This window comes from Pavona decussata, unplaced genomic scaffold (assembly GCF_977016875.1).
Source record: "Pavona decussata unplaced genomic scaffold, jaPavDecu1.1 SCAFFOLD_37, whole genome shotgun sequence".
Taxonomy (NCBI): domain Eukaryota; kingdom Metazoa; phylum Cnidaria; class Anthozoa; order Scleractinia; family Agariciidae; genus Pavona; species Pavona decussata.
The window spans coordinates 2,080,936-2,094,151 of NW_028145459.1; the positions used below are offsets into that span (position 1 = coordinate 2,080,936).

The window sequence follows — 13,216 nt, forward strand, 5'->3', positions numbered from 1 at the left end:
ATTTTTGCAGTAGTTGACAAGGTGTAGAAGTACACGGTACAAGTAAAGGAGGAACCTTCTGATGAGATCAAGAAAAGGCTGAATGATGCAGGTTCAGCTTCGATTTCTTCACAGGTCGTTTTCGGCTGGTAAATTCCACAATTGTATTTTCAATATAAAGTACTGCTCCTGACCAATTTAACACGAGATAAAGGAACAGAACGACAAAGCGCCGGCTGTTTCGTTGACGGCGGTTTACACTTTTTACGGAAAGCGACAGTTTTTCGCTTTCAGTGATCTTTAGCTTGTTCTCGAGAGGCAGTTAAATTTTTTCTGCAACCTTATCCGCCACTTGTATCTTGCTTTTGTCTTTCAAGGAATTAAACAAGTTTACTTTCCTTTCAAATGTTTTACCTTTTCCCCAAACAAGTGCTTTCGACTGAGTTGAAGGATCTTATAAAAAAAGAGTGTTTTAAGTATTATCTTAACCTTAAATACCGTTTTGAATTAAGTTCATGGTCGTTGTGTTCTCCTACTTGATATACCTGATCAGCCCAACAAAACATAAGTGTTAGTAAACGATCTGGCTGTCACTGAAGAAACGTCTGGCGAGAAGAGATTTTCCCTTTTCTTCGGTGGAACTCGACAGAACAAATTTTCAGGAGAGAGAGAAGTTTAGAGAATCTAAACAATTCAATTCAATTTGTTTATTTTGCCATTAACCAAAAAATACAACATAAATACATTATAGACGACACACAATATTCTTACTATTACAATTTTCATACTTAACTATTTACAATATTAAATGTGTTAAAGGCTAGGAAGCCTACATAGAAGCCGGGGGCTTATTAACTATAGGCTTCCTAGAACTATAGGATAAACCATAGAAGTTAAGGGTACTGATTGAAAATTCCAATTAATTTTTTTTAAAAGAAGAAAAAAAAAGAAAGAAAGAAAAAAAGAAAAGGTAAAGAAAAGGTGTGTAGCTCAACAAAGAGTCAATTTAACTTAGAAAGAAGGAATTTTCTAAGTCTTTTGCCAAACAAACTGATACTTTCACTGTTTTGAATTTCACGACTTAGCGAGTTGAAACATGTAGGACCTTGAAACCGAATTGAGAATTTTCGAAGATTAGTTCGACAATAAGGTATATAGAAAAGGTTGGTATTTCTTGTTTTATAAGAATGTATTTGGCTTGCAAGAGTAAACATATCACGAAAATAATTTGGAACCCATTATTGGGTTTCCTTTGATTCCAAAGCGAATTCTACAGTAGGAAAACTGTGATGTTAAACGTCTTTGATTGCAATGTGTCTGTTAGTAGTTAAGTAGCCTTACTCATAATATACCATACTTGCATGTTAACTGAACAATATATCATCGATCTTGTTATTTCCCAATAAAATTTGTATCAGCAATTCGTGAGTCATGGCTTAAAAGAATATTTATTTACTTCTTTTCTCAGAATGAGGTGCACCACTTTCAATAAAGTTTTATTTTTACAATAAATTTTACTGCTTCTTATTAGAGTTGAAAGAATAATGCAAATAATCTTTCAATGTTTTTTCCCTGAACTCTACCATAATTTAAAAACTTCTAACAGCGAGATTCACGGGTAAAAATAAATCGCACATCTACCTGCTCCAGAATTGTCCTCAAACTCCTCCAAATCCTAACGCTTCGATGAGGTCTTCTCTGCAAACAATTGCAAAGTGAACAGTACGTTATTCTTATTTCGGATTTATATTGTACTGCACCATTTTGGATCGTTAGCGAAATTTTGTAAGGCATTCGTTAAATGTTTTGTGTAGTTTTAGTTTGTTAAATGTGCTTTGTATTTCTGATTGTTTGCACGAAAACAGACCCTATGAATATTGACTCAACCGTGTATAACTGGATATTTTGATGGACAAAATGCACCTGGATAAAGAATAAAATCACTGCTTTTGTCCTTCTTTTGATCTGACTAGCATTTGAGTTTTGTTTTTAAACATAACATAACATAACATAACATAACACAACATTTTATTCAGGAGGCTACAACATAAATACAAAAACATCCTGAAAAGGGAAATCGTGAGGTTAACCCTGTACAAAGCAATTTCCCTAACAAAAAACTTAAAATAAATTAAATTAAAACAATTGTATCAATGTCTAACCCATGGCTCTTTTAATTTTCTTGGTCTTCTTCCATAAAAGGGCAAGCCGTTCTTTTCTCACCTTTGTGGGTGTGAAATTCAAATTTAGACGCCGTTCAGTCAAGTTGTTGACTCGAGTGACCTCTGAAAAAATGTGCCTCAAAATCTCATAAATAAAATAAAATACCATGACAACAATACAATATTTCAGTTTCAAATTTGTTTACAAGGGTTTCTGATTCCGAAAACTAAGCCACTTTTATCCGGAATGGTGGGAGAAAAGATGTATGTTGTTTGTCATTTGTCAATTGTTTACGCTCTGACGGTTGAATGGCAACAAAAGTTGAGAATAGCCAGACCGATAGAAGTTTTTAAGGTTTCTACACAAATTCCCTGTCTTTATTTATTTATTGATATGACCTCTTTATTTTCATTTTTTTTTTTCTGGTAAGAGGTGAGCGCCTTTCAACATTGGCACTGTATCAAGCAAACAGAGTAAAAAGACTAAAAAATAAATATCCCTTGGAAATTAATTTCTCTCATTTTTTTATCAGGTACATGCCTAATGAAAAGAGCACCAACGGGTCCTCGGGGTCCCATGCGAGGTGCCCAATACAGCACCCGTACAGCCCACCAATCAATTTGGTAACGTTCGGCATGCCACCCACTCAAAGCTCTGAGGATTGACTGAAAATATGTAAATTTAATACATTCTCTTCAGTTCACCTGACCTAAGACCTCATAATTTTAAGGGTGCACGTTGCGAATGATCCGTATAGCTGTCGACTAAAGTTTGGCAAACAACCGAGAAATGAGTGAAATTGAGCAATTTAAAAAATCACTTGACCTGTGACGTTGGCTTTTTGGCTCTTTGTTAATGATTCAGTATCAGTTTGCTAAAATGTGGCAGTACCGAAGATCCTTAACATGAACGAGAATTGCATCAAAATCAACAGTGTTTGAATTAATTCACATGACTTGTCACATCATCACACTGGGGATCACGTTTGGGGTCCATATGCTTTCTAACCTCCGATCAGAACCCATTTTTGTTTCGCTTGGTAAACCATTCTCAGGAGAAATGCGAAACAAAAAATAAGAGAAAATAAGAGTACTGCTATCTGATCAGACCTGGTCGAAGGTCATATATATTTCCAATAAAAAACGGTTAGCAACTACACACTGAAAAAATACAGCAGAATGTTTTCTTGACATTAAGGCTGGTTAAGTTTCCTTCCATTAGAGTGAGAGTCATTTTGTTACATTAAGCGTTGAAGTTTAGCACATTTTGGGTTGTTACTATAATAGCACTGATGCACAGTCGTGACCTCACAACACGCGAACGATGATTAATGCAATTTACCGCTCGCCATTGTAAAACTTCATAAAATCCCTCTAATTGTAATAAAATGCTCCAACCGTTCGCTAAAAAGAATTGCTATCTATTTTACTGAAGTGATAGGGAATACAAGTTTCATTTGAATTTTAATACCATTAACTCTGTTGATATTGTTAGGATGAAATCAAAATGAAATCCAAAGTATGTCACGAGCTTTCGTACACCGGTCGGCAAAATGATCTAACAACTAAGTAACTAGGAGAGAATTTTTTTTTTCCACTTTGCCTTTTCGCTAGGACTTTATTTTTTTTTTTTTAACAATTTTTATTTGCATACATGACATGAGATTTACAATACTGAGCACTATTAACATTACGTACAATACACAGAGTACTAACCACAGTAACTATATCTACATTGTTAACAATACTTACTATACTTAGAAAACTAAAAGTGCTTACAATGTCCACACTACTTACAGGAATAACGTTATGTCTTTTAGTGAACACTTTTTCTTATTTTTACTAACAAAACATTTCTCTACATCAAATACAATTTTTACAAATTTTACAGTGATTCCATACAAAATGAACGAGCTAGAAAGCAACTGCTGAAGATTCTTACTAAATTTAAAGAAAAATATATATATATTTATATAAAGCAATTTTTAAGGAAGAAGAACTGCCCATCTAAGTCTAAAATTTGACAAACACTTATTAGCGACAGCAATCTGTTGTAGAGTCTGAATTTTATCGGAAAGTCGTGAAAGGAAGCTCTGGAAGCTCAGTACACCCCCGCCTTTGCTTGTACAGAAGATGTGGTATTTTGCTATGAGTATTGAGTAGTTTAAAGATAAAGATATAAAGCAATATAAAGATTTTTCGAAAAAGCCGTAAAGTATATTACTTTGATTTAAAGAAAGCTTAACATGGTTATTTTGTAGCCACCAGTCTTGAAATGTATTCCAGAAGGAGTGCACTTCGGTGCAGAGGACGAACAAGTGGTATAAGGTTTGTCTCTCATTTTTGCACAGAGGACAGATGTCACTTTCGGCTATTGCATCGCGGTGTAAGCTAAATTGGGTGGGTAGTATGTTATGTATAATTTTAGACTGAAACATCACTAGTTTGACCTCTTTGTAATTTTAAACGGTAACTGGTATATTTTGGCAAGTGTTTTAAGGCAAAGTCATGTCTCAAAATTTTATTCTGGGAGGTTGGTGGTTCAAATGTATCTGTTAAGATTGACGAGTAGATAGAGCCAGTTTGTCACGGAGTTTTCTTCAGCGTTGGTATGATTCTGCGGAGTTATTGTTTTTTCCACAAAGATGGAATGGCATCTAACAAACCATAAAATGTTGTAAAGGGCACCTGTACGTTATACAAAGTCTTAAACTCAGAGTAGCTGCAGAGATTTCCGTGTCTGTTAAATAAATCACATACGTAGACGATGTTGTGGGACTAGGAGAGAAGTTGCGAGTAAGGTTCGTGTGTTGCAAGGTCAGGACCAAGCTTAAAAAGTTGCTGTCTAGCCTCTCTTTCTATCTTAGCTTCTCTTTGAGAGCAAGTGAGACAAACTTAAAATTTTTTTATGCTTTCCTTTACGACTTTAAAGTTCCGACTCAGGTTTATCTTCAGAGACTCTTTGAAGTAGTCGAATATAGGCTCCAAGAGTCTGGGCTTGACTCCCATCGTAGGCTCTTAACGTTGTTCAGCCTTCGGGGAGGGGTACAAAGTGCACGAGCGGAACATTAAAGCAAACACTATCAAACTTTACAATTTCTCCCTCGAGAAAGGACCCTGGACACGGCTGGTCATGTGACACCCATAATTAACCGCGATGCTTGACAAAAAATACCACTTAAGAAGGGTAGTACAGTATGCAGTTGTATCTTTGTAAGAAAGGGCCGAGAAGCCAGCTCCGTAGTTCGTTACAACAAGAGGTTTTATAACCAATCATTTCCACACTGACAGACGGACGCAAAACTCAAACCATGATGCATGGCGATCAGAACGGAAGTGTCGCTGGCTTTATGCCTTTTAACAGAGCTTGAAATGGAATGGAATAGAAAGCAATCTCAGTTTCAGTATTGCCGAATAGCGGATCACCAAGAAGGCTTGGCAAAAGCAGACGACGTATTGATGAAATTGCAATTGTTCAAAATACCAACGGACGAGAGTTCCCAACGTCTCTGCCTGACTTAAAGCAGTATTTTATAAATGAAAAAATATTTAGCTTAGAGTGCTGATTGCGATCAAAAACGATGTCCTTCTCAAAGGAAATCAAAGACCAAAACAATTTTTGTGTTTTGCGAATTAAATAGTATAAAACTGCTAATTATTGACAAGAACGTATTTGTATTTTCGTGTGAGTGATGGAATTATAAAGCTGTTACTGCAAGAATTATGGATAAACTTAGGCAGATAAAATTTCATTTTATACAGCAAACGATGTATTTCAGAAGTTTAAGCTTAAATAAGCGATTCTTCTGGTAAAATTTTTGGAAACACTTTTACTCCAAACCAAGTTGCCTGGGAAGTTGTAGAATTAATTATCAACCGCTGCTTCTTTGACCGCTTAAATTCACTAGATTCTACCTAATGTACGATTTTTTGCAGAGCTCATGAAACTACACAGAATTCTCGCATTCATCTTGCTTTGGTGCCCCTTGAAAATCTCTGTTTGGCTATTGCGAACAAAATAATAGAGCCAGTCCAACCCAGCTAGGGAGAAGCCGCAACCAGGGTCCTTTCTCGTGGGAGGAAGAAAGAGGACCCTGGGTACGAGGCTGGAAGTTTTTTTTTTATGTGAAACAATTGGGCAAGCGTATGACGTCGTGAAATCCAAATGGCGGCGCATGGGAAATTTAAAAGCGAGAAAAGGGAATGATCAAATGCTGTTTTTTCTTTTTTCGATAGGGAAATATTATTTCCATATTTTCCAAAGAAATTTAAAATTAGATTGTATTTTCAACAACATAACGCTGAGAGTGGTAGTTTCCTTTAAGGCTAAATCTTACTAAGGCCAAGAGTAAATAAATAAAATGCTGGAATCCCATTTTTATTTCCCAATCTATTTGTTTTTACAGACAGAATAACTCGTCACGTTTCTATTTCAAATGAATTGAAAGCAACTCTGACTATGACTGTCAAAGGAAACAGAAATTTCACCCTAACCAAAGCAGCCTTAAAATATACGTTCCAAACGATAATAAATTGTATGGAAGAATGAGATTCTAGACGTTGGAATTCTCATTTAAGTACATCCCATGTCGGTCACGGCAACGATACCGTCCCCTGTCGTATTCATCACAATGCTTTATTCGCCATTTGCCACTTTTCCATTCCACATTAATGGTGTGTTGGTGACCAGCTCCAGTTGTTGTCAGCAATTGCATAATAGGCGTTCCTTTCTTGGCCAGCTCCACCTCCTCTGGGGTCAAAGTGATTTCATGACTGTGTGCCCCTGGGGGAGTCTTGGTTGCGTCTTCCATCTTCAGTGTCAGTGGTCTGTTCGCAGGTTCAGTAGGTACAACACCAGAGCCTCCTCCAAGCGGTTCTCTGTAGATGTAACCGTACGTTTTGGAGTTCATCAGGATGTCTTTTGTTGCTTCAAGTTCCTTCCACACAGCACTTCCCTCTCCATGGACGGGCATTATGGGATACCTCTGACGACATATTCCCACTCCACTAATGGGGGGAAGAAAGATACGTGTTCCACTGGCTCGTGTGATTCTGACAACGCCTTTTCTATCCAGTACTCCAACGCTATTTTTGGTGGTGTCTGCGGCGTCGGTGCTTACTTCTTTTCCTGAGTAGAAAGCTGATGGAGTCAGGTAATACTTCTTACTGTTTGTGCCATTATACGCCTTCTCAGGGGTTCTGCCTCCATACCGACCACCAAGAAAGACTGTCTTCCCGTACGGCGTCCTCTCGGAGCCTTTATACTCAAGATCAAATGGGTTCCAGCTGTGAAGAGGTGTCAGGTAGATTATTTCGAGTGGAATGGCGTACGAAAACTTCTGACTAATTGTATTGCATTTTGGTCTCCACCTTGAACCCTTACAGGTCTTAAGTTTCACTCCTGCCACTTTGGGTTGTGTTGTCATAGCCATGAACAAGTTTTCATCTGCGTAGCCTCGATGCCTTATGGACTGGCCCATCGCGTCTTTTTCCAGAACCTTGAACCAGCGATGATAGTAAGCGGTGTTCAGTTTACCAGATTTCTTGGGATCGATGGTGTGAGCTGGAAGATCAAATGCTTCATCCGTCAGATTACCTTGGTAGTTATCCTTTCCTGGAATCTCACTCATGAGCTCATCCAGTAGCGTAAACCTCGGGTTGTTGTACCTCTCAAACTTGAACCCTGCGTCTGAGTCTTGAGGGTTGAGTTGGAATCTTGCTGCTCTGGTGTTAGCTTGTTCTTCGTACTTTCTTTTTGCTGGAAGTCTTGCATGGAACTCGTCCACTACACGAAACCTGTTCAATGGGATGTCACGACTCACTGGATGACACAAAATACGATAATTCCACTGAGCGAAAACAGGGATCGTCCCATTGATGATATCTATGACGGTGGTGGGCAGGAAGGAAAAGTTCTCTAGATTGTCTTTCCTTCCAGTGTAGGAAGTGAAGCGGACCTTTTCTTGTAGATCGAACCAGGTTTTTGCGTCGATAAAATGCCTGTCACTTTCAAAGGGTTCATCGATGTCTTTTGTTGCGGTGGTCCATGCACCTTCGAGGTAACAAAGTACTGGTTTGAAATACTTGCGGTAATCTCTTACGGTGTAATTTTGAGTTTTCCATGCTTTAAACCATTCGCGCATCTCAGCGATCTGCTCGTCAACGTTTGCTTTATTTTTGACCTCTGGTGGTACTTCTGGGAATGGGATCGGTTCTGTTGCATGGTAGGCTTTGCTAGTTCTGTTGGCCATGTACAGTCGGTAGTCATTGTGCCTGGTCCTGAATTCCACTCCATTCAGCACCCCGATGAATTCTCCCAGACCCACAGTGCGGATGTTGTTAGCGTGTTCATGGATGGACAACAGCCTCCCAGAATTTCCATGGGTTTCTGAAAAGTAGTTGCGTGTTCCTTCGCGATTATGACGTACTTGTTTCACTCCAGAGTCACCATCAGATCTGATACGTTCCTCGACAAACATCTGCTGTAACATGACTTGTCGGGACAGGGCGCCCAGTATCTGACGAAATGACTCCATTTCGGCCGAAAGTTTCTTATCAGCATCTTCGAATGCAGTTGTCACTCCACCAAGAATCTCAGCGTCGCCAAAAAATGCGCCGGGTGTAAGTGCTATGGCGAAGATCAACAGCTGTAAGGCGAGAGCCATTTCTGAATAAGAAAAGGAAAATTAAAGTCAGGTAAGTTACTTCAGTTGTCCATCTGGAAAGCACTAATATTGAACGTCACCGGTTTTTTTAAGCATCACTCGTAATTTATTTTTCTTGTGACTCGAACACAAAGTTAAAATTGTCTCATCACTGAGTTTGAAACTAACTTGGCTAACATTTTCTAAGCAAAATACATGTGAATCAACAACCTGGTAATCTAAACAATCTAAAATAGCTACTCTTGTGGCCTTTTTTCGATCTGATAACAATCAATGATTCTTTTTTCAATACATTTACAAAATCCATAGGATCAGTCTTAGTGGGAATAGGTATACTGTTTTAAATTATAAAAAGACAGTCATAAACTTTCACCCTGGATCTTTAAAAAATAGAAATTTATCAATGAGTAGCTCAACGGAAAGAGAAACTAAATTTATATTACATATATGCCACATCTACCTGCTCCAAAGTACAACCTCTCTTAAACTCCTCAAAAACAGCGCACTCCGGTGAGGTGCTCTCTTAAGGGAAGGAGAAAAGAAAATGATTTTAATTTCCGATGGTCTTTTCTTTTCACTTGTTACAAGCACAAATGAATAATGTATTGTGCATTTTGGCCCATTAGCAGGATTCTGTCAATAGGTTTATCTGTACCTTTTGTTTTTAATTGTTTACACTGAAAGGGTCCTGATGGATCAGATTGAATATCCTTGGGGTAAATAGTTATTTTGCCTTTCAGCAGGATTTGAAAAAGAAAGTTACACCTGGAAAGAAAGTAAACGCGAATGTTCAAATTTGTTTAACAACTCATCGATAGGCAATCTACAATTCTAATTTACTTGCATTAATTTTAGTTTCTTCTCCAATACATTTATCAGTATGAAAGTATAATCGAAGACCCGTTGGAAAACTGTTACTTATAACAACGAATATTCTCAAACAGCTGAATCGATAAACATAAATTTTTTCAACATTTTTTGCCTTCTTGCCATACTTTGCATTGGAACTATGAGGTGTAACCAAGTGAATTCAAAACTTATGATGCGCTCTCTTATCATCAGATCAGTGCAGGCCATTGTAGTGTTGCCGTTTCTGTGTTAAAACTGTTGTCCTTATGCGAACTCTTTTCACAAATGAACCTCATGCAATAATATGAGCTAAAACAGACTTTTTATTTTCACTGTCTGTCCCACTTTGTTCCATCATGATGTTATAAAAACATCACTGCACTCTTTCGCCCTTCTCTTTTCTGAAGAGGCCTTGAAAAATTAATTAACTCGCCTGCAGGATGGTGTAAAAGCAAACATCAAATACAACTAATTGGTTTTCGTCTGGAAATTTTCCTTTATTAATTCGCTTGTTCAAGAAATTGGCCACGGGGTTCACAGTTTCGTTTTCATGTTATTTCAAACAATTCTTGTTGACTCAAATTCTGTCTTGAAAATTAAAAGACAGCTTAAAGCATCGTAGGACACGCTGTCCGAAACTGAAACCTTGTTATCTTACAATCGACCGCTTACCGTTCCTTTCAATAAAAGGTCTTTAAAATGCTGCAGCTCTGTTATGAAAAACAGTGGTTCCGCAAGGGAAAAAAGAACAGAATCTAATATCATAATCCTACATCCCGCCATGAAAAATCTAATCTAGCAATTTTTAGCCCATATTCCGTGCAACGTGTGTCAGGCCTAACATAGCAACATAGAACGCTTTGGTGAGAGCAATGCTGTCATTAGAGCGCCGCTCAAAATTTCATTACTTTAATACCTTTTACATAAAACATCATATCCGCAGCACATTGTTATCTTATCATACACCAGCTTTCAGATGTTGATTGTTTCTCATGTAAAATCAGTTTCGATAAACAGGGACCGCTTATTATTAACACTGAAATTAGGGAGGTTCGTATATATTTCTGAAGACTAATGAAAGACTAACAAAAGGATTAGAGGAAGAGGAACACATGTATTGTGTATGGCATGATGTAGTAATAACGTGAAAATCGTGTGGATATATAGATATATTCTGTATATTGGATTTGTTTGTGACAAGCTATCAGAATTTAAACTGAGGAAAATGATTTCTGAAATTACTGTTTTATCTAAAATTAAACGACAAACACGTTGTGTACCGGTAAGTAGAAGAAGATAAAAGCAAGTTTCTAAGTGGACGGCATATCTTGCGTGATCCCAACATTTTGTTAATCCATTATAACGACTTATATATATATAGTGTCCCAGTAATATTTGAGTTTTAATATTCCCTTGAAAAATCCTGAAACTTCCAGTTTAAAGATTCAAGTAGATGGAGCATGAACCGTGGCGGATTGGCAAAGCTAAAGTTTATGCAAGTGTTATCCTGGTGATTAAAAGATACAAGCGATATTAGTCACCCGAGACAGAGAAAAAAAAAAGCATTACCAAGTGCGCACTGAAATACTACTAGACGGTGTAAAATTTTCAAGGAAAACCAACGATGATTCTTGTTATTCATGATGTTTTGTGTTTTTTATTATTATCATTTTATTTTATTTTATTTTATTTTATTTTACTTTCGTTTCGTTTGTGCGTGTCAATGTGTTTTTTTTTTATGATAATTATTTTCAAGTCATACCTGTGTTAATAATGAACAGGTCCCTAAATAGTTAGTTCCTTTGCAAAAAGTCTACTTTTTCGGTGATTTTTTTGCAACAGAATTAAAATTCATTTCTCAATGAACTTGAGAATCCATTTCACTTCCTAGGTACCTTGCCAGTTCAGATGAGATTCGAATGAGATTTATTAAGGATTCTGCATTTGATGTTATCGATAACGCTACGACAAAAGCGAATAATTATGCCAGAGTTTCGGATAGTCCCGGTATAGCTTCATGAAAGAGTCTCAATGCTTCGTTGAACTGGTTCAATTCTCCCGAAATTTTAAGAAAAACAAGTGAGCCCTTGGTACAATATTGGTCAATATCTAGCAAAGCGTCGTTCAAGAAAGACAAGTGGATAGATTTCAACTCCTCGTTCTATCATCCGCAGGCGGCGGGTAAAAAAAAATTACTCATAAAGCGCTTTATTGTAGTCTCAAAACAATGAACTCTTTCTTTATAAAGGTCAACAATGCCTGAAGGACTACATGGCATCATGCACGGCCGAATGTTTTGATCATGTTTATTTAATGACAGTTTCAGCACACTTCAGCGTGTTTATTCTCAAATATTGAAATATAGATTTCTTTGTTTTACCGTCTTTATTCAGTAGTGCTATTATATCTCGGATAAACAGTTATTCAGTATTACTGAAAACAAAAGACAACCGTGAGATCAGTATATAATTGACATCCAGTTTTTCCTTACTTTCTCTATCATTTACAGTAAACTCTAATAGCACTAATAGTTATGTCTTTAATATTTCAAATTTGCTAGTTTTATACACCTCCTATTAAAGGATAATTAAAATAATTAATCTCCGGTAACGAGAAGAACTCTGACAGGTTACACGAGACTTTTCTAGCAGTCTTGCACTACTTACACAACCCTACTTTGTTTAAATCCACTTTTTTTTCTATCAGTTTTCATTATATGACGCTATTATATCTTGAACAAATAGTTACTTAGTCCCTCTGTCGAAACAATGATACAAAACAGTAAAAATAAACACAATTTTTCTCAGTTTCTTAATTTCTCGCCTTGCCTGGATTTTGTTTTGATGAGTTACTCAATAAATAAATGAATATTTTTTTTATTTAATTTTATACTGCCCCTTCATAAATATCTCTTCGTCAAAGATAATAACCTTCATCCTCTCTTGTAACCTTATATTAACCCCATATACGAGAAAGCTCAAAGTAGGTTTGATAAGATTTTTCAGCAGCCCATAACTTCTTGGCTCTCTGAATGCCAATTAAAATCATAAATTTTATGTTCATAAGTTGTAGCCCTCTTTAATAAACGTTTCTCTCTTTTTAATGTTCACTGGTTCCTAAACAGAACTTTCTAACGTAAATCTATGGAAAAAAAATCGTGCACATTTGTGAAAAGGCGCATCTGCAGCTGAAAAGCGTAACAACAGGCCCCAGTCCAGTTCAAAGAGCGGATAATTTTATCCAGTGGGTAAAATGGGTTAGTTTGAGTAAATTTTATCCCGCGCTAGATAGCGATTTATCCACTGGATAACGTTATCTGCTCTTTGATCAAACGAGCCCAGAAATTATAAATGATACCTGAGATAATGTCCAAAGTTCCAAAACGTCTCTTTATCGGGTTGAACTTTCAATTCTTTTTTTACGTGTGGTTAAAGCTAAAGTGATTCAGTATTCTGTTGCGCTGCTTTTTAAGGACGAGTTAATGAAGTATGAATCAATATTCTGACATCAGTAGCATGCACGAATGAACACTTTGTTTAACGATGGCAGTAATATTAACAG

The 13,216-nt window shown here is 36.9% G+C and overlaps 1 protein-coding gene across 2 annotated transcripts; it reads right to left on the minus strand.

The window, feature by feature from the left end:
* Positions 1-6,503: 6,503 nt before the first annotated feature.
* Positions 6,504-13,113, minus strand: LOC146483977 (uncharacterized). 2 transcript variants are annotated; one of them, XM_085105085.1, is made up of 3 exons: positions 13,013-13,057; positions 9,267-9,328; positions 6,504-8,808 (listed from the first exon to the last, which is right to left on the minus strand). In XM_085105085.1, exon 3 carries the CDS (start codon positions 8,804-8,806, stop codon positions 6,695-6,697), a length of 2,112 nt encoding a protein of 703 aa, XP_084961211.1. In that variant the 5' UTR covers positions 8,807-8,808; positions 9,267-9,328; positions 13,013-13,057; the 3' UTR covers positions 6,504-6,694. The 2 variants fall into 2 exon arrangements, with proteins under 2 accessions (XP_084961211.1, XP_084961212.1); XM_085105086.1 differs by lacking the exon at positions 9,267-9,328 and having other exon boundaries at positions 13,013-13,113.
* Between the last annotated feature and the right edge of the window lie 103 nt (positions 13,114-13,216).